Raw genomic sequence first — 23,461 nt, 5'->3', positions numbered from 1 at the left:
TGCTTCTGTTGTATAGCTATAGTTCGATGCAAGTACAAAGAAAGGATAGATGGTGTATGTATGAATAATGAGTTGACCGTGCAGGTTGGTTGGTTCTCGGTGAGGGAGAGGGTCAGTCTGTCAGGGAATTATTTCGAAATAATATCCCATCCTTCACCGTACGAAAAGTGAGTATTCAGTGAGTGAGTGAGTAGTAGTCAGGTGTTATAACGTTCTCTTAAGGGACAAGACCGGTGCATACTATGATACAGCAACAGCTACGGTGCAGGATCCAGACAACAACCCGCACATTAGTTACATAAGCATGTATCACTGCAGACAAACTATTGCTAATTCAAGTAATACACAGCTCCCCTCCCCCCTCCCCCCTGCACTTCTATTCCGTCCTGAAAGGAAAACACAATGCCCCTCAATGCTCGCTCATCTCATCATCATCAGTCATAAAGCTCGCCATCGATGCTGATCTGTCCTAATCTAATCCACTATATATGTGTGTGGGGCAAATCTGATGCAACGATACTTCGTATGGGACAGATGCGTGGGGTACACGCAAGTCATCACATGCAATTGAAAATTCATTTTAGATAATATGCATTGTACCCATGCATGTAGACCAGGTCCCATTTTCTCGGCGTCGATCGGTCACGGTGCGGGTGCGTGCTGTTGGAGGAGGATAGCGTATCGGCTCAAAAGGAAAGTAAGCCATGGTTATGTTATTTTCGTGTAAAAGGTGGGGTGGGGGCGTCGACGTACGACAAAAGGGCCAAGGCGGATGCCGAGGTGCACTAAAACGGCAACCAAAAGGGTACCTCCACTAGTAGTACTAGTACTAGTTGTATCAGGTACAACCGCAGTTATCGGTGCCTCGCCGTATGTGACCGGAATATCAGCCTGACAGAGCAGCACCGTGGGAGAGTAAGCCTGGCTAAAGTTGGTGATGGATGTTTTGATTGAAGTCTGTTCTACAAAGAAGGCAACAGCTACAATCTTCGACTTCACTAAATCAAATTTCGAAGTATCCACTTCCAAGATGTCCGAAGCGGGTCCTTCCACACTACCGCCAACGAAGACCCGGAAACCAAGAGCTGCTCATCCAACTGCTCCTCTCCCCACACGCAAGCGTAAACTCCCTCCACCTCTCCCACCAAAATATCCTACCTCATCCCATCCTTCCGCGGCGATACAACCGAGAGGTATCGTCCGTACTTTACCCATCAAGCCTTTGCAGGGTGTGTCGAGGACACGGAATGATGGGAAGAAAGATGGCTTTGGACGAGAGGTGATTTTTGTGACGCGGAAAACGGGTTTGGGCGCTTTGATGGGCAGATGTAGAAGTCTAGTGGTGGATGAAGGGTGAGCTTCCCAAGTCTGACCATAAGGAGTGAAAGCTCATGATCATGCGACATCATCATTGCAGATACACCGCACTCCGACTGCACGCATTGGGAGCAGCTATCCCTCAAGCGCTCCTCCTTCTACACGCCTTGCTTGACTTATTACCATATCCAGTTGGCGAAAAAGGCATGTGGTACGAGATCAAGACGGGTAGCGCCGAATGCGTAGACGAAGTCAGCAAAGATGGTACGGACAAGGAGGACGATATAGCTTGGTTGAATAGTGTAGGGGACATGGAGGAAGAAGAACCGGAGCGGAAAGTCAGAGTGAAGGTCAGCTTAGGTTGCTACAATATGGTTATGATACACAGCTGAGCTAACCACCACACATAGTCAACAATCCAGATTGACCTGCATATATCCCCTCGGCCTCGCAAAGCTGCGATAGTAACAACTAGCGACTCTACTATTGATCCCAAGCCCACCAAGACCAAAACGAATACCGCTCGAAATAGACCGAGCAAGAAACGACGACAAGCCCTTGCGGCCTCACGAAAGAAGGGCGATAAAGGAGAGATGGACGAAGAGGAGACCATGAATGTGGACACACACGTGGAGAATGAAGAAGATCTGATGAATGGAGCCGAGGAGGAAGAGGAAGAGGAGGTGGAGACGGTTGAAGTGCGATGATAATGTGTCAATCAGCATTGCGCTATCTTGTATTTGTTGCTGTACATAGTAGTGTGGTCTGCGTAGCTCATGCATGACCAATTCATCTCGACAACGACGTATGCATCATCACTTGATCATCTCTGCTGAGACTACTACTCTCTGGGACTGCATAGCTGATTACGAGTACAAATCCAAATGTGATCGGAAGATATGACCGGGTATCCGTAAGCCTCCATAATTGGAATTGGAATTGGAATCGCTGCTTCTCTCGAAATACTCGCTGACGTCTTACGTAGTGGAGACCCTTCTCCACTCCCTTGATGCTCCAGATTGATTCCCATCATTCATTCGTTACTAGCTAATTTGCACCATGTTTCACTGTCATCATCACATATAGAAACGAAACGCGACATACTAAAACCATCAGAGATACACATACACGCATCGTAGCGAACAGCGCACGGACCTTTCGAACCGCCAATTCGCCCTACAGCCGTTGTTTCACAGCCCCGCTTCTTCTTTCTCACTTAGACCGAACTCGCCGATTACAGTCAGTCATCACACAGAATAGATACTTGCGGACTAAGATCGTAAGGGAGTCACATTCGCACCTCTTGATTCCTCTCTGTATGTAAGTACGCATCCCTTATTAACCGCCGTTCCTTTGGTCCTTGGTGGATCTTACGCCGAATCACCCGTTGTGATCATCCTTTGACGCAAGGTCCTTCTTCTATTTTTGTGCCAAGACTCTTCATTATCTGATGCGATCGTACTTACTTTTTCCACCACATGAATCAGCATCAACATTCATCCTTTGACCTATTCTTGCCACCATCACATTCATACACATCACCATCACTGTCTTGACTACCTCAGCATACTGCTTTTGTGTTCGTGATCACGTCGAGCGGGAGCTTAGCGTGACACAATGCGTGTCATTGCGTCAGCTTGATCATTGCTGCTTTGATCGTTTCCCTCGCAATCACTCATCCCTTTGCCCGCCCTCAGCGGAGCAGGCATCCAATCATCTTTTGTCGGGCGTGCTAGGTCCGCCTCCTCTTTCATACACACGACTAGTGCCAGGCATCCTTGCAACTCTGGTTAGATTTCCATTTAGACATCCGTCTTCTATTCTTTTCCTCTTCTGCATTGTCCCTGCTTCGCATAATTTCTATTACTTGAGCATCATGCTGACGTACCTGCCTCCATCCCATCATCCTCATCCAGATATCCTTGATCAGATACGCGCAACATCAGATCGTCGTCGTGAATCGCCACCTCGAAGACCTCCACCACCTCCACAAGACGACGCCTCTTTCCGACCACCTTCACATCAGACCTCTAACCGGAGCTCGTCCACCGTCGCTTCCTCCTCGACCAGGTCAACTAGTCCGTATCGTCGTAATCGATTACAAGGTGGGGCGTCTGTATTAAATTCTGGATCGGCAGCAACTTCCCTACGACATAGACTCCGATCAGGTCAATCACTCGCTTCGGCTGGAGCACATCTAAGCCAACATCTGTATTCGCTCAACGAGAACAACGTACCTCGTCCGTCCTCTGCACTCCGTCCGACTTCATCCGCTCACAGCTCAGCCGGCTCGTCTTCTCGGGCAGTTTCTACACCCATCATGTCTCGTCCTATATCGGGGGGTCATCGACCCACCCATATCACCATGCCGACCAACAATACCTCCTTCACACCAACCGGCTCTCCCCTTCCTACTCCGGGTGGGGGAGTAGGCAGTGCCGTCTCTCCCAGCTCGCCTCGACACAGCTTCCTCGGTTTTATGCGCACTCGAAGTCGTGCAGCCACCATCACCAATAGTCAATCATCGCCGAATATCCCAGGGTCACCATCGATGGATAGGAATGCTACGGGGACTGTCCCAGCTTCTCGAGGTGCGACTTCAAGAGACCCATCAGTCGGACCGACAAGTCGAGAGACAGGCGTGACCAGAAGCGTCAGCATTCCTAACACTGGCACTTTCACCAGCGCTCCTCTGGTCGCTAACGGTAGCACTACAAACAACGGTGAGTGTAGTGAGGCGGGCTCACGGATGACCTAATGGCTGATGTACATTGAACTCATGCTAGATCCTACCACTACTCCAGCTGCGCCACCACCGGTACCGCAAACTGTTGCAGCTACTACGGGTTCTGACAGCTCCGTTCCGCCTAAGACGTACCGAATACGACTCGTGCCTCACCTTGAATCACAGCGTTCATTGGCTTTCGACCCTGTTATCCGCGAGCTGCTGCCGATCAGGGTACCACCCGGTGTCACTCCCACTGTTGCTGCTCAATCAGTGACCGCAGTAGGCCCAACTGTTAACGGTCGACCACCAGCTCTGTTGCTGAAGATTGGGAGATTTACCGATAAGACTAACGGCCAGCTACCTGTCCCTGGTTCTTCAGCAGCGGCTGGCGGTAGTGCGACTCTTGGTCCAAATGGCGGAAGAGGGGGAGGTCAAGGGGCAAGCTTGACAATAGCAGGAGGAGGAGGTGATATCACTGCTCCCAAGGTCGCTTTCAAGAGCAAGGTTGTAAGCAGAGGCCATGCAGAGATTTGGTGTGAGCCAGATGGGAAGGTGAGTATGCTCGAGCTGTGATGGTTTTCCATCGCAAGAGAGTACGCTGACATCACCTTTCCCTATCCATGTGTAGTTCTACATTCGCGACACTGCAAGTAGTTCGGGTACTTTCCTAAACCACATCAGGCTGTCTAGCCCTAACACTGAATCACGACCGACCATGCTTAACGTGAGTTTTGATTTGTATGAATATGTAATTGGATCACAAGACTAATCGGAGCATACAATTTAGGACGGGGATATCCTTCAGCTTGGAGTCGACTATCAAGGTGGTACAGAGGAGATGTTTAGATGTGTCAAGATCAGAGTGGAAGTTGGACGAGAATGGCAGCGCGCCGCGAACGAGTTCAAGTGAGTTCGACTTGACCGGATAGGTCCTGGAATACTTCGCTGACATACAACAACCGCAGCACGAACGCTCTGAAACAGCTCAAAGCACTAGGAGGTGGAGCTGACAGCAAGAGCAAGTCGAACGAGACTCCATCAAAGAAAGCCAAAGCCAGCGTGACGGACTGCTGTATCTGCTTGTTCTCAGTTACGGTGTGCCAGTCGTTGTTCATCGCGTGAGTAACACCAACATCTTATCTTCTCAAATAGAGCTAAAAGGACTACCGTGGCGATCACTAGCCCTTGCTCTCATGTGTTCCACTACAAGTGCATTCGACCCCTGTTGTTGCAGCATCATCCGGGGTTCTCTTGTCCTCTCTGCGTGAGTAACCTCAGCGAACGCATCTACCATTTGAGCTGATCGTTGCCCTTGATGATCACAGCGAACATTTGCCAATTTGGAAGAAGATGTCGAGATCGAAGAGATCGCTTCGAGACGAGCTTCTATCATTTCGCGACGACCGTCCAACCATTCCATCAGATTGCCGACTTCTAGCGACAATCCTTCTTCGCCTACCAGTGCAAATGCCACAGCGCCTGGCCAGCCCTCGACGAGCATCAGTCTTGCAGGCGCAGGGGAAGGCTCTGCGAGTGTGGATCAGCTGCTCAATGGAGAGTCTAGAGGTGGAGAGAGTGGTACTGCCAGTGAAGAAGGGATGACTGGATCTTCAGCCTTGGCCCGACAACAGACGGCAGTCGCTTCTCCTCCTGTTCTCGGTGAAGGCGGAGGAGATATCGAGATGGACGTTCCTGAAGCAGTTCGAGAAGAAGACGAAGAAGGCAATAACAGTCAAGACGTATCGAACTCGACATCAGAGGGACGAACGCTCGATAACGAGACTGATCCAATTGGTACTTTACCTGTATCGATTAGTCTGGGTGGACGTATTCCGACGTCGAATGCCGGTCAAGGAGGGGAAGGAACGTTGAGCTTCTCGCAAGCCGCTACGCCAATGAACGATACGTTCCTCTCGACCCTCGCTCCGGGCATGCATCAGCGTCTAGCCCTCGCGGAAGGGATGTCGACGACGGGGTCAGGAAGTGCAGAAGGTTCCGACATCGGCATGTCAGAAGGAGATGGGAGTGAGGGGAGACCCAGTGGGGAGAGACAGGGACAAGAGTCGGGCCTGACAAGAGGTGATATAGATATGATGATGTTCACTTGATCATCTGACTAACGACTTCAACGAGAGAGAGTCTTGAAGGATGATGGGCGCCGTATTACATTGGGTGGTCTGTCTTTCCTGGATCTTGTCGGGCGGGGTTTTGGTTTGTTCCAAGTGCTATGTTCTGTATCGATATACTGTCGGCTTGTAAATGAATGAATAGAGTTGTTTTTGATATGTCATATACCCGAAACATTCATCACAAGATTGCATGACGGTACTTTGAATGAAAACGACATCATCTCCTATTCTTCCTGTACTACTATTTTGCTATAGCTACATGAATCTACCGCCTCTTTTAAGCCTTTCCAGCCTCTTTCATAGCCTTCAACATCAAATCACCGATTTGAGCTGGAGATTGAGCGATGACCGCACCTGCCTTTTCGAGTGCCTTGACCTTGTCCGAAGCAGCACCTTTACCACCCGAGATGATCGCACCTGCGTGACCCATTCTTCTACCTGGAGGAGCGGTTCGTCCGGCAATGAACGCGACGACGGGTTTGGGGTTGGCAGAGTTCTTGTTGTATTCTTCCAAATAAGCAGCGGCATCTTCTTCCATCGATCCACCAATTTCACCGATCAGGACGATACCCTCAGTTCGAGGGTCGGAGAGGAGAACTTTGACAACGTCGATGTGTTGAGTTCCAGGGAAGGGGTCACCACCGATACCGACGGTGAGAGATTGACCGAGTCCGACAAGGGTGGTCTGGTTCACGGCCTCGTATGTGAGGCTGTAGTCAGGGAACGTCATGGAGGGGTCAGCACGGCTCCCTACGTCAAAATACATCAAAGTACATCAAAGTACACGGAGATTGTCAACTCACGTTCCGGACCTAGAGACAACACCTAACAAGGACAAGGAAAATCAGTATGCCTCTCTTTCCTCGCAAAGTGCCAGACGCATACGCACCAATCTTTCCCTGCTTGAAGATGTGTCCGGGCATGATACCCATCTTACATCCCTCACTGATGATACCAGGACAGTTACCGCCGATCATCCTACTCTTGCTCTGACTCTTGAGCGCGTTCATAATCCTGATCTGATCCCTCTGGGGGATACCCTCGGTGATAGTGACGATCAATTTGATCTCATTCTCGATAGCCTCGATGATCGCGTCGGCGGCGAAGGGAGGAGGAACGTAGATCACGGAAGCGTCAGGTTGAGCTTCCTTGACAGCGTCTCGGACGGTACCGAAAACTGGGAGACCGAGATGGGTTTGACCAGCTTTCTGTGAGGGCGAAGTGACAAGAGGAGAATTGAAGGTAAAGTGATATTGTCAGTGTCAGATAGCTACATTCGACACGATGCTACGCACTTTGGGGTTGGTACCACCGATCATTCGTGTTCCGTAGTCGATAGCTTGTTGAGCGTGGAAAGTACCCTACAAAGAACCGGATCAGAATCTTCCGACAAACTTAATGTATAGATACGACTTACAGTCTTTCCGGTGAAACCCTGGACGAGGACCTTGGTGTCTTTGTCTGCGAAGATAGAAGTGATATTCAGCTCGATCATTTCAAGTCGTCAATGCTAGTCGAGCAGCTGTCGACGGGTTCCAACCACTGCCGCATCTCGCTTGTTGGCAGGACAATTGGATACCCACTGATGAGGATGTTCTTGATGGTATCGTCGTAACCGGCTCTAGCAGGAGTAGAGGTCGCGAAGGACCTGGCGGCGCCTATAGTGGTGACATACCACAGATCAGTAATTGTACGATTGACAACGTTCCATCTCAACACCTGTTATTTGTGGAACGGGTGGAAGGAGGGAGACATACCAGCAGAACGGGCGACACCAGTAGCGGAACGGAGGGAAGTTCGGAGCATCTATAGAGGTTTAGGCTGTTAGCCGCGCGATCAGCTCAGTGTTAGCTGTACATACTTTGAGAGTTGAGGTAGGTTGATGTGGTTGTAGTACGAGCAAGGGTTGAAAGATGTCTAATCTATCTGTATACTCAAATGTCAGTTGTGGTCTGTGTCCCCGTGTGTATAACTTAACCGACTGCTACAAAGAAGAACGGTTGTGCCGCCCTCACCTTAATTCCGAAAGACCGAAAGAAGTGGGAAGGGGGGGATGCCACGTGGCGACAGAGATGCAATCGCAGGTTGGAGGAAGTGAGACGCGTCTGGGTTGATTTGACAAGGATGGGACATTACGATGAGCTTGGAATAGCAGAACACACACACACACATAGCAACAGCATTTGAGAGCACTGGAATAGGAAGTGGGCATAGCATGTGAGTGACAATACTTCTTATCATTGTAGATATGGCTGATATCTCATATCTACATCAGCAAGACGACCGAACAAAGCCAAAATCACACATATAACTTCCATCTACCTAGGCGTACTGTGTCACGATGTACGGCGACCTCGCTTTACAGCTCGTCACCTCTTCTCACCGATCCACACTATCCACCACCCCCCAACTACCTTTACCGAAATACGCTCTCCCTTTGATCCTCTCAATATGTCTCGAGACTCGTCAACTTGGAACATCTATCTCTACTGCTGCCGAAACACACGGTCAAGTCTCCCTCTCACAAGATCGAGGACTCGTCTGTAATTTGACCGTACAACATCTCGCTGCTCGACGGAATAAACGGTGTCTACTCGCATATTTATCTACGAGAGTAGGAGGGATAAAAGAAAGATGGTGGGATGCAGGTGGTGGTTTGGCCTATCTACTCAGTCCAACAACTTCCGTTGCGGTGAATCCAGATCTCGATGCTCCGGATCTACGGTCAGCTCTCAGTCCTCAAGAACTCGATTTCCTCAGAGGGTATAACAATCTGATGCTGGATTATAAGAGTGATTTCTTGGATGTCTTGGATTTGACGGCGAGTATTGAAAGACCGCCAGGCGAGTTGATGGTCGATGTCAGAGTGGTGAAAGATGCCGGGGAAGTGATATTGGAAGGTGGGGAAAGGGTAGAATTCAGAAAAGGGGAGAGATTCAGATTGGCAAGAAGTCAAGTGGAGAGGTTGATTGTACAAGGTTTCTTAGAGGAGGTCTAATACGTCAAGATCTGCTCTGCTCGGATAGTGCGTGTGACGTGATAGCGTGGTCTGTGTACAGTATACATGTAGACTTCTATATAATGTTGTGCAATTAGTTTTGGTATGGACAATGCAACGTGATAGCCTTGCTTCTCCTCGATTTCAACTCTACTTTGCCAACTCCGCTCCACCATCTACTGATCTAGCTCTTTTACGAGGTTGAACCAATCTGATCAACGCCTTGACAAGATCTCCCTTCTCAGCTTTCAGTCCCTCCTCCGCCTCCTCTTTCGATACGCCGAGCTGTGCGACCTATGTAATATCCATCGCGTGTCAGTCGGTATCACTTTTGAGTGATTGAAGGAATCCCTCGTCCAACTCACCATGTAATCGACATCCTCCGCTTTGACACCGGGAGCAGGGGAAGCTGATTTGCCCACTTCTAACGCTTGCATAGCTTTTTGAGCTTTTGCCCCTTCCTCCTTTGTGATCTTTCGTCTTTCAATCTCCAATACGGCGTCTTCGAGCTTTTCTGTATGAGACCAAACAAACATATAATCAGTCATTTGGGTTATTACTTGGGCATGTTGACATACGCTTGATGTAAGAACCACCGTCTGCGAACTGCCAACGAAACAGAATCAGCAACTTGTCCAGCTCGCCAAGTCACAAGCGCACTCACGTCCATTATCACCTCCCCTTGGGGTATACGACCTGTTGAACTTGATGCCATCGTGTTTTGTATGCTCGATATATAGCGTTTAATCAACAACAGACTTGAACTGACATGAACAAAGTAAGAAGTTGTCGAAGTAGCTGATTTACGTAACCATGCCACATCATGCGCTGTGCTGAGCCCCGCGTTGTGAGCCGACGCTGCGCTGCGTCACACATGCGCAAGACAACCACTTCCATTATCATCATCACTCATCTCATAATCACACTCACATCCACTTCACTGCGGGATAGGTACGCTCTCCACTACGCCGCGATAGATCTACATCCATTCTCGCTTATTTGGTATTAGAGAAGTTGTTTCAATCCCCAATCGCCACACCGGCTCGTTCCCCACCCTTCCCCCTCCACCATGGCATTCCAATCCCCACTCATCGCCATCCCAAAGAAGACAACCCAGGATGTGGACTGGACCAACCCTATCCGATCCGTGATCGCCCATTCTTACGGCGAAGATCCGAACAACTATACCGAGGAGTGTTCGGTGCTGCAACGTTGTCGACAAGATGCAGTCAGAGGAGCGGGTAGTGATCAAACCGGTGGGTCTCATTACGCCTCTTCTAACGATTGAGTTGCAACTGCTGAGTTTGCATGCTCAGCTCGTGACCTGCTGTACAAGTATTTCGGCCAATTGGAGCTGCTCGAATTGAGATTCGCTGAGATCAAGGTTGCTTTCCCTTGGTAAGCACTGAGTCATTCCTTCTTGCGTGAGCGGTCGGGGGACTGAGCTAACAAAGGCAATGTAGGAACGACGCTTTCACCGAGAAGCTTACCACACAAACGTCTCTCGCGTTTGAGAAAGCATCCATCATCCATCTGATCTCTTCCGTCCTATCTTCCCTCGCTCAATCTCCCTCACGATCCGATCCCGAAGGACTCAAACGAGCTTACTCGAATACCCGCTCTTCGGCCGGTATGCTCACCTACATCAACGAGAACTTCCTACATGCCCCATCTACCGACTTGAGCAGAGAGGTGGTTCACCTCCTCATTGGAATCATGATGGCCCAAGCTACCGAGATCTTCACGGAGAAGCTTGTCGAGGAGAAGAAGGCTCCAGGTTTAGTTGCGAGAAGTGCCAATTCATGCGCGGCGACGTACAATACCGTCGTCGATGAAATGAAGGACTTCCAAGGAAAAGGTGTATTTGATAGGAACTGGCTCTATATCTTGCAAATCAAGGCCAAGTTGTTCGGATCTTTGGCGCAATACTATCGATCGGTCGCGGATAGCGCTAGTGGGAAACACGGTGCCGCTCTCATTCGTCTCAAGGTCGCCGACACATTGATCCAAGAAGCGCAAAGACAAGCAAATTCATTCAACTATACATTCATCCCTTCTTCGACTCCGACGTTACCTCACGATGCAGCAACGAGTCTCCACGAGATCACCAAGGCTCATGCGACGTTATGCGCCGAGGCGAAGGATCAAGCGCAGAAGGATAACGATTTGATCTATCATGAAGTCTTACCGTCGGAGGCGTCGTTACCGCCTATTGACAAGCTACCGGCAGCAGCGCCGATCACTATTCAAGAGATTTACGGTAACCCAGGCGTGACGAAACTCATTGGACCAGACATTTTCATCCGTCTAGTTCCGCTTGCCGTGCACGAATCAGCATCGGTGTACTCTGAGGAAAAGGCAAAAGTCGTCCGAGGAGAGGTCGAAAGAGTCGAGATCAGTGAAGGCGAAATCCGAGCGGGGCTCGAGCATCTTGGTTTACCAGGACAGGTCGCTAATTGGAGAAAGCTGGCAGAGGATGATGTTGAAGGTGGAGATGGGACCGACGTGGATTTGAGCATCTCTGTCAAACAGCTCGCAGAGGAGATCAGTCGTAGCGGATCCATTGAAAGAGAGTTGAGAGAGTTGGAAGCTGAGAGAGGCAAATGCGAGCGCGAGTTCAGAGAATTGAGTGGCATGTTGGACAACGAAAGTCGGGAATGCGAGCGGATGAGAGTGAGTCTTGGCAAGCCCATAGTATCGTTTCAAGTGACATAACTGACCGAAGCTGTTATTAGGCGAAGTACACGCCTCAATTCACTCAATCACCATCCGGACCACAAACTGCCAACTTCCGCTCTAACATCACAAACAATCTCAGCGCGTTGTCCTCGGCAGCCTCATCTGATTCGCATCTGCTATCGTTGTGGAACAGTATCCAGTCCGAAGTCAACCTTCTCTCTTCTGGTGTCTCTGGCGTGGAGCGAGCAGCAGCTCAGGTCGCCGCCGGTAAGCAAAATGCGCCTCAGGCGGATCAAGGGATCAGTCTTTTGGACCTACAGGACGACGTCGCGCCCAAGAACGGGTTGGATAATAAGGAGAAAGAGGAGTTGAAGAAGGCTATTACGGAAGCGACAGAAAAGTTGGAACGACTGGGAAAAATCAGGCGTGAAAGAGATGACGTGCTCAAAGATCTGAAGGAGAAGGTCAATCACACATTTTACTCTTCCAGGTCCTATCTCAAAGCTGACTCCTGTGCAGGTACAAAATGACGATGTCTCGTCACTTTTGCTTCTCAACCGAAGATCTCAGAATGTTGAACCGCAATTATTCGCCTCTGAGTTGGAGAAGTTCCGGCCATACCAAGGCCGGCTTGCCGCTGCCGTCCAAGCATCTCAGAGTATCATACAAGAGCTGGAGATGCTCGTCAGACAAGTGGAGAAGGGTAAAGGTATCCGTGAGCTTCAACGAGGGAACAAGGACCGAGCCAAGCGTGTACGAGAATGGGAGAGAAAACTGGAGCAAGCTGGGCAGGGGTACAATGAGATCAGAGCGGGATTGGGTAAAGGTCTGAGCTACTACGAGAGTCTCGACAGGGTCATCCAAGATTTGAGAAGGGAAGTCAAGGGGTTCGTCTCGCACAGGGAATCGGAAAGGAATAGATTGGTAGGAGAGATCGAGACAAGGCAGAGACTCGGTGGCTCACCTGCACCACCGCTTCCGCCGTCATCCACGGCGAGCAGAGGTTTGGAAGAGCGTCTCGCGGCACTGTCGGTCGGCAATTCTCCTCTAGTACCACAGCCGCCCCGATCCATCAGTACTTCCACTCCGGGCTTTCCGCCTCCTCCACCTCAAGTGTCGACACCGAATTACCCACCTCCTCCTCCGCAACAGAAACCCTCAAACCCGTATGATTTCAGCAACTTGTCAAGCGTGCCTTCGGCGTATTCGACTTCATCACCTGTAAGCTCGCAGCCACCACCCCAGAGACAAGGGTCATATGGCAGTCCGAGCTATTCATCGTACGCCCCACCCCCACAGCAGCAACAGCAAAATCAACAAGCATCCAATCCGTACCCACCCCCGCCGCCAGCTCCCGCAGCGAGGTCTCAGCCGCCTCAGACGTACGGATCGTACGCGCCATCAACGTCGAACGGGTATGGAAGTCAATCGCCCTCATATCCCGCTCCTCCGAGTCAGGGCTATGCGTCGCCGCCGCCTCAACCCACGTATGGATCTCAACCGCCTCAGTCAAACTATTCCTCACAACCTAGCTATCCCTCGCAACCACCTCCGCAGAACTACCCATCTCAGCCACCACCTCAACAATACCCTCAGCAACCGCAACAATCGTATCAACCCCCTCCTGCTCAATCTCAAGGCAGTTACTATCCGGCTCCGCCATCTCGACCGAACTATACATCTCCACCGCCACCACCCCCACAGCAGCAACAGCAATATCCAGCTTATGCACCTCCGCCATCGGGTTATCAATCGCCGCCGCCTCAGCAACAGCCACAACAGCAACAGCAGCCCGGATACGGCTATAGCGGTTACGGATATCCGAATGCCCCAGGACAGGGGCAGAGCCAAGGACAGGGTGGGTATGGATATCGATAGTGGAAGGAGAATGGGAAACGTTGTAATGCATCGATCATGCTTGATTATGCTGATATCTTAAATGACTTGTACGGAAACCTACTAACTTGACAACTAATGCAGCCCAAATGCTAATCGATTGCACGAGTTCATCCGCTTGTGGGGCCAAAGGTACCTGCCATCCCGATGCCGAAAGCAGTGAAGGTCCTTTCGGAAGCTATGTCCGTTGAGACATCAAAGGAAAGGCCAAAGGTCCTTTCGATACAGACACTTCGACCCAAATTTGGATTGTGGCACTTCCCCTCGGACGACCGGAGCTGGTTTGATGCCTTTCAATCTTCCTTGCGGGACTGAATATGTCAAGAGGAACTGGCTTTGAAACGGTCCAACGGTGCTGCTGTTGACTCAAGGGGAAGATTGGCAGCCTCTTCAGTGTTTGAGATGTAGCAGTCGGCGTAAGAGGAGTGAACAGGGAAAGATGGAAGGACAGAACTTGAGGCCTACACAAGTCGCCTCGCCGGAATACTGCCTTCCATCTAGACAGGTGCTGGACGTATAAGAAGCGTGGTGACGAGGGATGAATCGCTCTACCTTTGTTCTCTCCTTTGCTTCACCAAGTTCCCCTAAGGCTTTCACCTCCCCTATCTGAGTCAAAGCAAGATCGACAATCACGTATCACGTGTGCGATACCTAACTACTTTTACTTCACCTTCATATCGTCGTTACTTCACAGAGACAAGATGAACGGAAATTTCTGGACCACTGCTGGTGTTTTCGCCAGCACCCCAGAGATGCTCGACGAGAGCGGACGAGGTGAGCCATCTCCTCCTCAAACTTTTCAGTTTCCGTAGTCAGCTTACCGTCATGGTCGTGTCCTTGCAGATGACTTTTTCCAACTCGAACCGCCTACGCCTAGGAACCCCAGCTCTAATTCTCAGGCGCACAGCTCATACGTACCTTCACATTCAGCGAGTACGGGACCATCTTTCCACCCTGTCCAGTCTCATCACTCATTACGATCGTATCGATCGACTTCGTCTCTCGGTTGGTCAACTACGACCACAGCTTCTGAACCTACTTCGATATCAGATGAAGAATCTCTTTTCGCATCTTCTCCTGCATTACTTCCCACGTCACTCTCACCAAACCTGACGCCCAGCGGGACGAAGCCAAATGCAAGAATTCCGAGTCTCTCGATAGATCCGAGATTATTCGCTCCTCCACACAACTCGGCCAGAGGAGGCGAAGGAGTAGATGGAGGGGAGACGATCGTCACTGCCAGACCAAAGTCATCCAAGGGGAGAGGGGGTAAAAGTGCCAATAAGGTAGATAAGGAAAGTGTAGTGGGTCGACCAAGTTCGGCGGGGAAAAAGAGAAGTAGTAGTGGTGAGCTGTCGACAAAAGCCAAGGATGATGCTGCGAAGAAGAAGATCAGTCATGCCAGAAAGGTCAGTTTGTCAATCACCTCTTCTTTCACTCAATCTACTCAGTTTTGCATGTTATACCACATGATGAGGATAATGGTGGCTGACGTTCTGTTTTGAATGATTTGATCATTCATAGCAAACCCCAGACCACATTCCCCGACCGAGAAATGCGTTCATACTATTCCGGAAACATGTCGTAGATTCCAAGTTGATCCCTGCAAGCGTGGAGATGAGACATCAGAACGTTAGCATTATCACAGCGAAAATGTGGAGCGAGGTGAGTAGCGGCTCTCTCTCTAGCGGCTCTCTCACTAGCGGCTCTCTCTCTCCCCCTCTGTGTCCACCCACACACATAGCCTAGGTAAAGGTGGCATAGATGTGGAACCTTATGAGTATTTGAGAACTGGACCAGCGCTGATATCGGTGTATAACGGTCGTGCAGGCACCTCCTGATCAGAAAGCTCATTTCAACGAATTAGCAAGGATCGAGAAAGAAGAACATCTGAAAAAGTGAGCTCGTCCCCTGCCTGCCCTTTTCCAGTCACCGCGCAAATCAGCTGATTCGCTTCTTTCCCAGATACCCCGGATATCGGTACCAGCCCGTCTATCGACGCACCAACGTCATTCGTCGTCGTGTGCGCAAGGACGAGGCGGAAGAAGAGAAATGTAAGAGTGTAGCCGAGCTTCTAATGAAGGGTAAGAGTGGAGAAGAGCTAGAGGAAGTGATCAAGGAGAAGATTAACAAGGGGTCCGAAGAGGAAGTTGGCTCCAGTCCGAGCGGAAGAGGTGAAAAGAAGTGAGTGTTAGTCTCACATCTAGCCATTAGACATTATCTCGGGACTTAACGCTGACGTTGATACACACTTCCAGATCTAGCTCTCGAAAGAACAGCCAAGCTTGCGAGCTGTCGAAAGGTGCTTTGCGAGCACTTCGCGCTCAGATTCGTCAACAACAACAATCGGGCGAATGGTCCGATATATCACGTTCTACCTCTCTCGTCCCGTCCGAGGCTGGAGCGAGTAGGCGTCGCGGGCAATCTCGTACTACGTCTCAATCTCGATCTCGCCAGACTAGTTCAGTATACGAGACGGAATCGCCTGAATCGTGTTCAAGACTCGAGGACGATGACGATCTGATGGGTGATGATACGATAGGTCAAGAATTCAAGTTTGGTTTCGCGCCTTCACAGCTATATCATCCAGGTTTCTCGGTGCAAGCTCAAATCCTTCCTCAATTTGACCAGGGACAAGGGGCGTACTGGCTCTCATCAGGCGAGAACACGTCTTATGGCCACCCCGACATGTCAGGTGGAACATTTAGTCAGGCAATAGTGGGAGATGTTCAGATGGGTGGGGAGAATGGCGGACAACAACAGCACTTCGAGTATACCCAAAACAACGCTTTCCAGCCAACACACCACCCGCAACATATCAGTATCGCATCTAGCTCGGAGGTCACCGGTCAATCACTTGATTCATCTCCACCTCTGGCGCTGTTTTACCCTCAACCAAAACACAACACCCCATCGATACCCGCATCTCAAGGGAGTTACTTAACACACGATACCGCCCTCCCCTTCTCTCCCTCGGTCACGCAATTCACCTTCCCAACCAGCACCGACGAGATCAACTACGATCTTCTTCTCCAAGAGGCGAACGGGAGATTCCCTCCTCCTCCTCCTCCGATGTCTGCAAGATGGGACAAGGCGCATTTACTTCCACCTTCGAGCGAAGTACCACTGGAAGACTTGCCATTTGACGATTCGATGTTCTTGGGAGATTTCGAAGCTGCTCTAGCACAAGCGGATGAGGTTGTGTGGTAGCATAGGTCAGCGTAGCGTATCAGTAGTCCCACTCATTGCATGTAAGCTTGTACAGTACAACAGGTAGTAGATTCAAATACCATTGTCATAGAATGTCAGCATGCGGTACAGTATTTCTTGTTCCGTTGTGTAATGCACTGCTTTTTGATAAGTCACCATGCAGTACTCACCGTATGTCTCGGTCACTATGATCATTATTATTACCCTGTATTAATCAATCGCAGGTGCCAAGCAACTCGGTGTGTCGTTAATTGCCACCTGTAGCTAATTGACGCGTGTGGTGTGTTCAGATTTGATCCCGTCATTGGTTCACTGATCCCTTGGCAGGTGACACAAATGACGCTCTGGAACGGGGCACAGCACTCAACACAAGTTACTCTCTCATAGTCTGTGGATGCGTCACACTCAACATTTTATCAACCATCTCATTTAATTGTCTATATCATATAGATAAACAAACTCTTGTTGACAGCTCAAGAATCTTCCAGAGCGTAGATCAGATCATCAGCGAACAAAGCGTTCTTCACCCTCACTCTCCGACACTTAAGGCCTAGACCCCGCTCGACCGCGTCGCCCGTCTTCTCGCGACTAACCTATTTCCGACAAATTTCATCGTTGTCAATCGTCAACAACAACTCATATCTCCTTATAGTCACTTCGAACTGTGAGTCTCGTTGATCTATAGTTTTCGGCAATGTGTGCGGGTCTTATTTCGTGATCCGACTCTCTCGCGCCACTCCACGAGGTATCCACCGCTCCAGGGAAGGAAGGAGAAAGGAGGAATCGCCGCTGATCATTGTCTCTTCCATCTGACCAAATAGCTGATCAATTCATCGACGACACTCCTCGTTCTCATCTCAAACTCACCTCGCCTCTGTATATCTCATAGACAACCAAGATGGGAAAATCACAATCTAAATTGTCGGCGGACGAACTTGCCGAATTGCAGAAGAACACTTACTGTGAGTTCAGCTTCTTTGTCCCTTAGGAACTGTGTGAGGACACGAGCTGACTTGACTGCTCTTAGTTGACAAGAAGGTGAGCTTGTTGGGATCGATAGAATAGCTGTTGATGGACGAGAAAGAGAGGAGAACGCTGACTTGGGTCTCGATGTCCGTTCTGTTCGTGGTGTAGGAGCTGCAACAATGGGTTAGTCAGCTCTCGAAGCGTGTACCGCAGATAAGCTGACATATCTGTGCAGTACAAGGGATTTTTGAAGGACTGTCCTGGAGGTCAGCTCAACAAGGAAGGTGAGCATTATCTACACATATCGTTGCTGTAAGCGAATGTCGGCTGACAATGTTCCTCTCTTCTCCGTTTGCTCCCTCCTGGTCATCCGTTCCATCATTTTTGTCATGCCCATTCTCCACTGCCGCAGAGTTCAAGAAGATCTATCGACAATTCTTCCCGTTCGGTGATCCGAGCCAATTCGCAGATTATGTCTTCAACGTGAGCTGCTTCATTGGTGGTCACGACTAGGCCGGTTGCTGACCTATAGCGCTTCTAGGTATTCGATGAAGACAAGTCTGGTACAATCGAGTTCAAGGTGTGTAATGCAGCTGGACTATGGACGTTGGAGTACATCACAGCTGACATTACGTTTCATTTCTGTAGGAATTCATCTGTGCCCTGTCTGTCACTTCTCGAGGTCGTCTTGACGAGAAGTTGAAGTGTAAGTGCGGCGACATGTTCACATCTTCTAGATTTGCATAACTGATCATCATGTCGTCTTATTTTAACCGTGATACAGGGGCGTTCCAACTCTACGACATCAACCAAGATGGATATATCACCTACGATGAGATGTTACAGATCGTCAAGTCTATCTACAAGATGACAGGACAGATGGTCCAATTGCCAGAAGACGAAGATACCCCCGAGAAGGTGAGCTACCCTCCGCCAAATCTTCCACTCCAAGTTTGCGGGACACAGCTGACTTTCTTTTATTCACTTTGACATAGCGAGTCGACAAGATCTTCCGTAATATGGATCTGAACAAGGATGCGAAACTCACATTCGACGAGTTCAAAGAGGGATCAAAGGAAGATCCAACGATCGTCCAAGTGAGTTCAAGATTTGACTTGATAGGATGTGACCCAGATCGTCTGCTGATACTTGTCTCCTTTTATAGGCTCTTTCATTGTACGATGGTTTGGTATGATCGAGAGCTTTGCTTTGGACAAGCGTGTGTGATCAGGAGACGATGCGGTTCGTGAAGAAAAATGCAAAGCAAAATACAAAGGGCTGGTTTGTACTCTTAGATCCAATCTGATCGTCGTGGGCGTCATATATATCCGTATGCATTTCAGATGACCAGACAAATACGCAAATACGCAAATGCGCAAATGCGCAAATGCGGATTGGCATTATTTCTGCAGTGGTTGCTCAACACTTAGCCCTAGATTTTGCACAGACTTGCTCAACGATTAAGTCAGCACTTATCGTAGTAAGTGGTGATTGCACTTCGGCCATTGGTCTAGACAACAAGATAAATAGATGCATGATGGGATAAAGATGGTACAAGCAAGCATGTCTGATATCGAAGATGAACAGGAAGTATGAAATTCGCAACAGGATTGAAGTATCAGACTAAGATTGATTCGTGTATGTATAACTAACCAAAACGAGAAACGAAGACGTATCCGGGATGAAGTAGCACGGTCATGACTTATCGCCTTGCAGTTGCGCCTCCCCAAACTAGTCCGAAAACTCTCTGGAAGACACCCGCCACTCTTCCACCAGGGACGATATCCCCCTCTTCGTCGTCCTCTTCTACTTCGTCTGCTTCACTCTCAGTATCGAACACGCCTCGTTCGACCTGGTCTGCTTCTTCGTCGACTTGAGCTTCGCCTTCTCCTTCTTCAAGATCGAGAGCAGCTTCGAAAGCTCTGATCGGATCGATGGAAGCACGATGATTGTGTCGAACAGGCGTAGGCGAATGAATGACAGGTGCTGGGAAAGCACCAATCACTTCTGGGGAAGAAGATCGATATCGTCGGAGGGGTCGTCCACGTCGAGAAGGGACAAGAGGTGATGCCAGATCAACCTCATCCTCCCTCTCGATATCGTCCTCTTCATCGTCATCCTCTATGAAGATGGGCGGAATGACGGTCTGACAATCCGTCCTGGCGTTGTATGGCGGTGGAGGAGGTGGTGAGAGGTTGGTATATCTATCCGGCAAGTAGTCGGGCAAGATATCCGATCGTGCGGGAGAGACTTGGACTGGTCCTCGACGACGCGAGATGACCGGAGCAGGTGCGAGCACGGGGAGATGAGCAGGTCGAGCCATGACAACAGGATAGAAGGGGAACTCATATTCAGGTGGCTCGGATACGATCGAGATATCGGTGGGGGACGGACTAGGGGGAGATTGAAGTCTTTCCCTCTCTTCCCTGTCTCTCTCGAATTCCTCTGCTGCTTCTCGAGCAATACGAGCCGCTTCTTCTCTCTGTAGTTGTCGAGCAACTTCCTCTGCGAGTCTACGTTGTTGCTGCTCCAACCTCGCTTGTTCAAGTTCAGCGACTCGTGCTCTAGCAGCTGCTGTTTCTTCTGCCTCTCTTCTTCGTCGCGCCTCAATCTCTCTGCGTTGAACAGCTATCCGAGCTTTGAGGTGATACGTCTCCAGCTCTTGTGCTCTGAGCAAGTTCCGTCTAGCCCACCGTTCTTCCACCTCGGAAGTATTGTCTTCTTCACTCTCCCGAGCGGCTCTCTTCCTAGCCTTGTTGAAGGTCCGAAGTGCTGCGCGACTTGACGAAGAAGGGGAGGTCGAAGCGGTCGAAGCTGTGGCCATACTCTCGTCATCACTGTCGTTGCCCAAGATATTCTCCACCTCGACCTCGTCCTTAGTCTGTGGGGCAAGTCGAGGAGCAAGCCACCACTTGTTGGTCATTGCGACGACCTGAGCATGACCCCACCAGTTGCCGACCATTGATCGCCAAATACCGTGCTTGGTCCTCTCGTTGAAGATCTGAATTTTAGATCGGCGAGCTTGACATGCCGCTCGTCTAGTACGCAGTAAGGCGAGGAAAGTTTGACCATTGAAACAAGTGTTGAACTCGGTTCTGCCTGGTTTGACTCGAACTTTATCCTTGATCGCATAACGTTGCGATTTCTTGATCAGGACTCTTCGCACGGGCAGAAGGGAAGATGGGGATCGGCGATGCAGGTGAGATGTGGAATGTTGACCGGCTACTCTTTCGGGGAAAGCTTTGTAGCGCGGTCGGCGATGTATCCCTCTGGCAGGGTTCGAGAGCTGCATATCAACAGCTGCGAGTTGGACGCGAGTCAGGGGAATGTCTTGCTCGTAGCATGCCCTGATCTTGGTTCGGTAAGCTTCGACAGGCGGCGAGGTGATCACCGTGTCGTCGTCCTTGAAGTCCTGGACCACTTTGAGATGCGTTGAGGCTGACACTTCGTCAGTGCTTCGAACTTCGATGTCGCTCAGGACACCCATCTCAGCATCCGCTTCGGCTTCGGAGTCAATATCGATATCACTAGCGACTTGTCGTTCGTCGAGATCACTAATTTCCATACTAGATAACTCTCCATCGCCATCGCCGCTGGTCACGATGAGTGATTTCGTAGCGGGCCACTCTCGGAAGATAGGAAGTCCGACCAGCGGATCTTCTGATGCTGTAAGCTTTTGGAAACATCTCTTCTGTTGACCTCGTTTCTTAAGTCGTCGGTTAGCGCGCAAGGGACGAGGACGAGAAGATGCCTTGAGAGCGGAGTGATAGTTGGTCAGTGTCGGTGGCTTGATGTCTACCGGATAATCTGAGTCGATGCTCATGGAGAAAATGGTGCTTGATGCTTGCTGCGAAGAAGGGTGATTAGTATCGAACGGAGGAATTACAGTAGACTCCTCTCCTGAGAACTTTGTGTGACCAAGACGGGACTCACCAGTCCGTCCATGCGTTTGCAAATAGCGCCCATCGATCCAGTAGATTGTGACATCTTCTCGTCGAGATACTGTGGGACCTACAGACAAGGTATCAGCTTTGCCAATCGGCGATGGAGATGAACAAAGGCACGCAGCGCAATGGTACATCTCGTACTCACCCTCTTTGCATGTTTGACCCACTTCCTATCCAACATGATTTCCGTCTCTGCCTCATCATCCCCATCTTCATCGCTCCCGCTACCATTTCCTCCACGCATCTTCTCATCAACATTCCAATGATCCCTCATCCTCTTCTTCCCCTTCCACCCTTTACTGTAGTGAATTGTCGGCGAGGACGGCAAAGGAGAAGGGGGAATATTCGACAGACTCATATCCACTTCATCGCCCTCTGTATCTATAGCATCTGAATGTTGATGTACACCACCACCAGCACCTGCACCTCGAAGTGCAGTACCTAATTCGGTCTCGGTGACTTCCCCATCGTCGGAGGACATCTCTCCCCCGTCTGAGGAGAAATTGTCGCCCTGTCCGTGTCCTCGGTATACTAAATAGGCAGATCTCCGCACAGCGGATGAAGAGCCGTTTGTCGAGGTCGATGTCGACGAGGAAGAATGATGTGAATGAGGTCTTTTGACAGTTGGGACGGTGAAACTGAATTGGTTCGAACGAGATGGTGATGCGACGACGCTAACGCCATGCTGAGATTGGGTTCGACCAGGTTGTAATCTGCTTTTCTTGGGCAAAGTCAGATATCGGATCGGGGTGGGCGTATCAGGTGGTGACCAATGACTACTCCCATCCGAATCCGATGCTGATGCTTGGTGATTCGTCAGATCAAGAGACGACCCGCGTCTCTTGAGTTGCATACGATTTGGCATTGCAGTGGACATTGGTGGACAAAGGCGGACCAGTGACGAGGACGAGGACGGGTACGTCACTCTCTCTATCCGCGGGTGACTAGATACCGGATCTAATCAATGTCCGTGCGTTTTATGTGTGTGTCGGCGTCGATGAATGATATGGCGGCAAAAGATGAATTATGGGATTAACAAATGAAAGGTAAGATTGAACGAGTGAGAACGTTCCCAAAAATGATGGCGGTGCACAATTGCAGAGGAGTAGTAGTAGTCCAAGTCGTCAACTACTACTGACGTTTGACTAGTACTACAGTAGCAGGAAAAAGAAGATGTGAAAGGTCCAAAGCTAACCCTGCTCGCAGGTGATAGTCAGCCAGGGTAAGGGTAAAATGATCGAAGGGAAAAGACGCGTCGACCTGAAGTGGAAACATTAGCCATTAACCATTAACCATTGTCATTATATTGATGCGGGAATCGTGATTCATCTTTCGCTGCTTCGCTTCATTGCATCGTATCCACTCACCCGTACCACAAGTCGAAGTATAGCCTGTACAGACTGCTCCTGATGGTGATCTTGTGATTTCATGGATGAGACCTCAAGCCACGTAGAGCGGGAATCACTATCCAATGATAATTGTAGACATCTACCACGACGCGTCGTGTCGAGCGAGACATGACGAAATACCCATATGTACTTTGATCCACTTCTGAACTGCCATCTCAAGCCTTCTCTTCTCCATCAACACA

General features: G+C 49.9%; 9 protein-coding genes across 9 annotated transcripts; 6 read left to right on the top strand and 3 right to left on the bottom strand.

Annotated features, from left to right (window-relative positions):
- Window positions 1-937: 937 nt before the first annotated feature.
- On the top strand, window positions 938-2,024 carry CI109_103738 (uncharacterized protein; the record flags this gene model as incomplete). Its single annotated transcript, XM_032001760.2, has 3 exons — window positions 938-1,353; window positions 1,418-1,667; window positions 1,728-2,024. 3 exons carry the CDS (start codon window positions 938-940, stop codon window positions 2,022-2,024), a joined length of 963 nt encoding a protein of 320 aa, XP_031863923.2.
- Window positions 2,025-3,637: 1,613 nt separating this feature from the next.
- CI109_103737 (uncharacterized protein) lies at window positions 3,638-6,153 on the top strand (the record flags this gene model as incomplete). Its single annotated transcript, XM_032001761.2, has 7 exons — window positions 3,638-4,040; window positions 4,104-4,597; window positions 4,674-4,769; window positions 4,833-4,951; window positions 5,011-5,163; window positions 5,228-5,309; window positions 5,371-6,153. The coding sequence occupies 7 exons, from the start codon at window positions 3,638-3,640 to the stop codon at window positions 6,151-6,153; spliced, it is 2,130 nt and encodes a 709-aa protein (XP_031863924.2).
- A 298-nt stretch (window positions 6,154-6,451) lies between these two features.
- On the bottom strand, window positions 6,452-7,980 carry CI109_103736 (uncharacterized protein; the record flags this gene model as incomplete). The annotated part of the gene is made up of 7 exons (XM_032001762.1): window positions 6,452-6,884; window positions 6,978-6,999; window positions 7,064-7,382; window positions 7,470-7,535; window positions 7,592-7,635; window positions 7,758-7,832; window positions 7,932-7,980. 7 exons carry the CDS (start codon window positions 7,978-7,980, stop codon window positions 6,452-6,454), a joined length of 1,008 nt encoding a protein of 335 aa, XP_031863925.1.
- A 535-nt stretch (window positions 7,981-8,515) lies between these two features.
- Window positions 8,516-9,172, top strand: CI109_103735 (DNA replication complex GINS protein PSF1; the record flags this gene model as incomplete). The annotated part of the gene is made up of 1 exon (XM_032001763.1): window positions 8,516-9,172. One exon carries the CDS (start codon window positions 8,516-8,518, stop codon window positions 9,170-9,172), a length of 657 nt encoding a protein of 218 aa, XP_031863926.1.
- A 150-nt stretch (window positions 9,173-9,322) lies between these two features.
- CI109_103734 (uncharacterized protein) lies at window positions 9,323-9,887 on the bottom strand (the record flags this gene model as incomplete). The annotated part of the gene is made up of 4 exons (XM_032001764.1): window positions 9,323-9,466; window positions 9,538-9,686; window positions 9,751-9,778; window positions 9,837-9,887. The coding sequence occupies 4 exons, from the start codon at window positions 9,885-9,887 to the stop codon at window positions 9,323-9,325; spliced, it is 372 nt and encodes a 123-aa protein (XP_031863927.1).
- A 354-nt stretch (window positions 9,888-10,241) lies between these two features.
- Window positions 10,242-13,729, top strand: CI109_103733 (uncharacterized protein; the record flags this gene model as incomplete). Its single annotated transcript, XM_065967359.1, has 6 exons — window positions 10,242-10,428; window positions 10,489-10,570; window positions 10,636-11,845; window positions 11,908-12,315; window positions 12,371-13,338; window positions 13,384-13,729. 6 exons carry the CDS (start codon window positions 10,242-10,244, stop codon window positions 13,727-13,729), a joined length of 3,201 nt encoding a protein of 1,066 aa, XP_065823431.1.
- A 719-nt stretch (window positions 13,730-14,448) lies between these two features.
- CI109_103732 (uncharacterized protein) lies at window positions 14,449-16,957 on the top strand (the record flags this gene model as incomplete). Its single annotated transcript, XM_032001766.1, has 6 exons — window positions 14,449-14,521; window positions 14,591-15,156; window positions 15,272-15,412; window positions 15,578-15,645; window positions 15,713-15,931; window positions 16,006-16,957. The coding sequence occupies 6 exons, from the start codon at window positions 14,449-14,451 to the stop codon at window positions 16,955-16,957; spliced, it is 2,019 nt and encodes a 672-aa protein (XP_031863929.1).
- Window positions 16,958-17,855: 898 nt separating this feature from the next.
- On the top strand, window positions 17,856-19,118 carry CI109_103731 (calcium-binding protein NCS-1; the record flags this gene model as incomplete). Its single annotated transcript, XM_032001767.1, has 10 exons — window positions 17,856-17,919; window positions 17,985-17,995; window positions 18,092-18,106; window positions 18,159-18,207; window positions 18,336-18,406; window positions 18,465-18,503; window positions 18,572-18,629; window positions 18,708-18,841; window positions 18,919-19,020; window positions 19,089-19,118. The coding sequence occupies 10 exons, from the start codon at window positions 17,856-17,858 to the stop codon at window positions 19,116-19,118; spliced, it is 573 nt and encodes a 190-aa protein (XP_031863930.1).
- Window positions 19,119-19,625: 507 nt separating this feature from the next.
- CI109_103730 (uncharacterized protein) lies at window positions 19,626-22,747 on the bottom strand (the record flags this gene model as incomplete). The annotated part of the gene is made up of 3 exons (XM_032001768.1): window positions 19,626-21,770; window positions 21,857-21,934; window positions 22,016-22,747. 3 exons carry the CDS (start codon window positions 22,745-22,747, stop codon window positions 19,626-19,628), a joined length of 2,955 nt encoding a protein of 984 aa, XP_031863931.1.
- Window positions 22,748-23,461: the final 714 nt, after the last annotated feature.

Source organism: Kwoniella shandongensis, chromosome 6 (assembly GCF_008629635.2).
Source record: "Kwoniella shandongensis chromosome 6, complete sequence".
NCBI lineage: Eukaryota > Fungi > Basidiomycota > Tremellomycetes > Tremellales > Cryptococcaceae > Kwoniella > Kwoniella shandongensis.
This window is presented reverse-complemented; position numbering and strand designations above follow the sequence as displayed.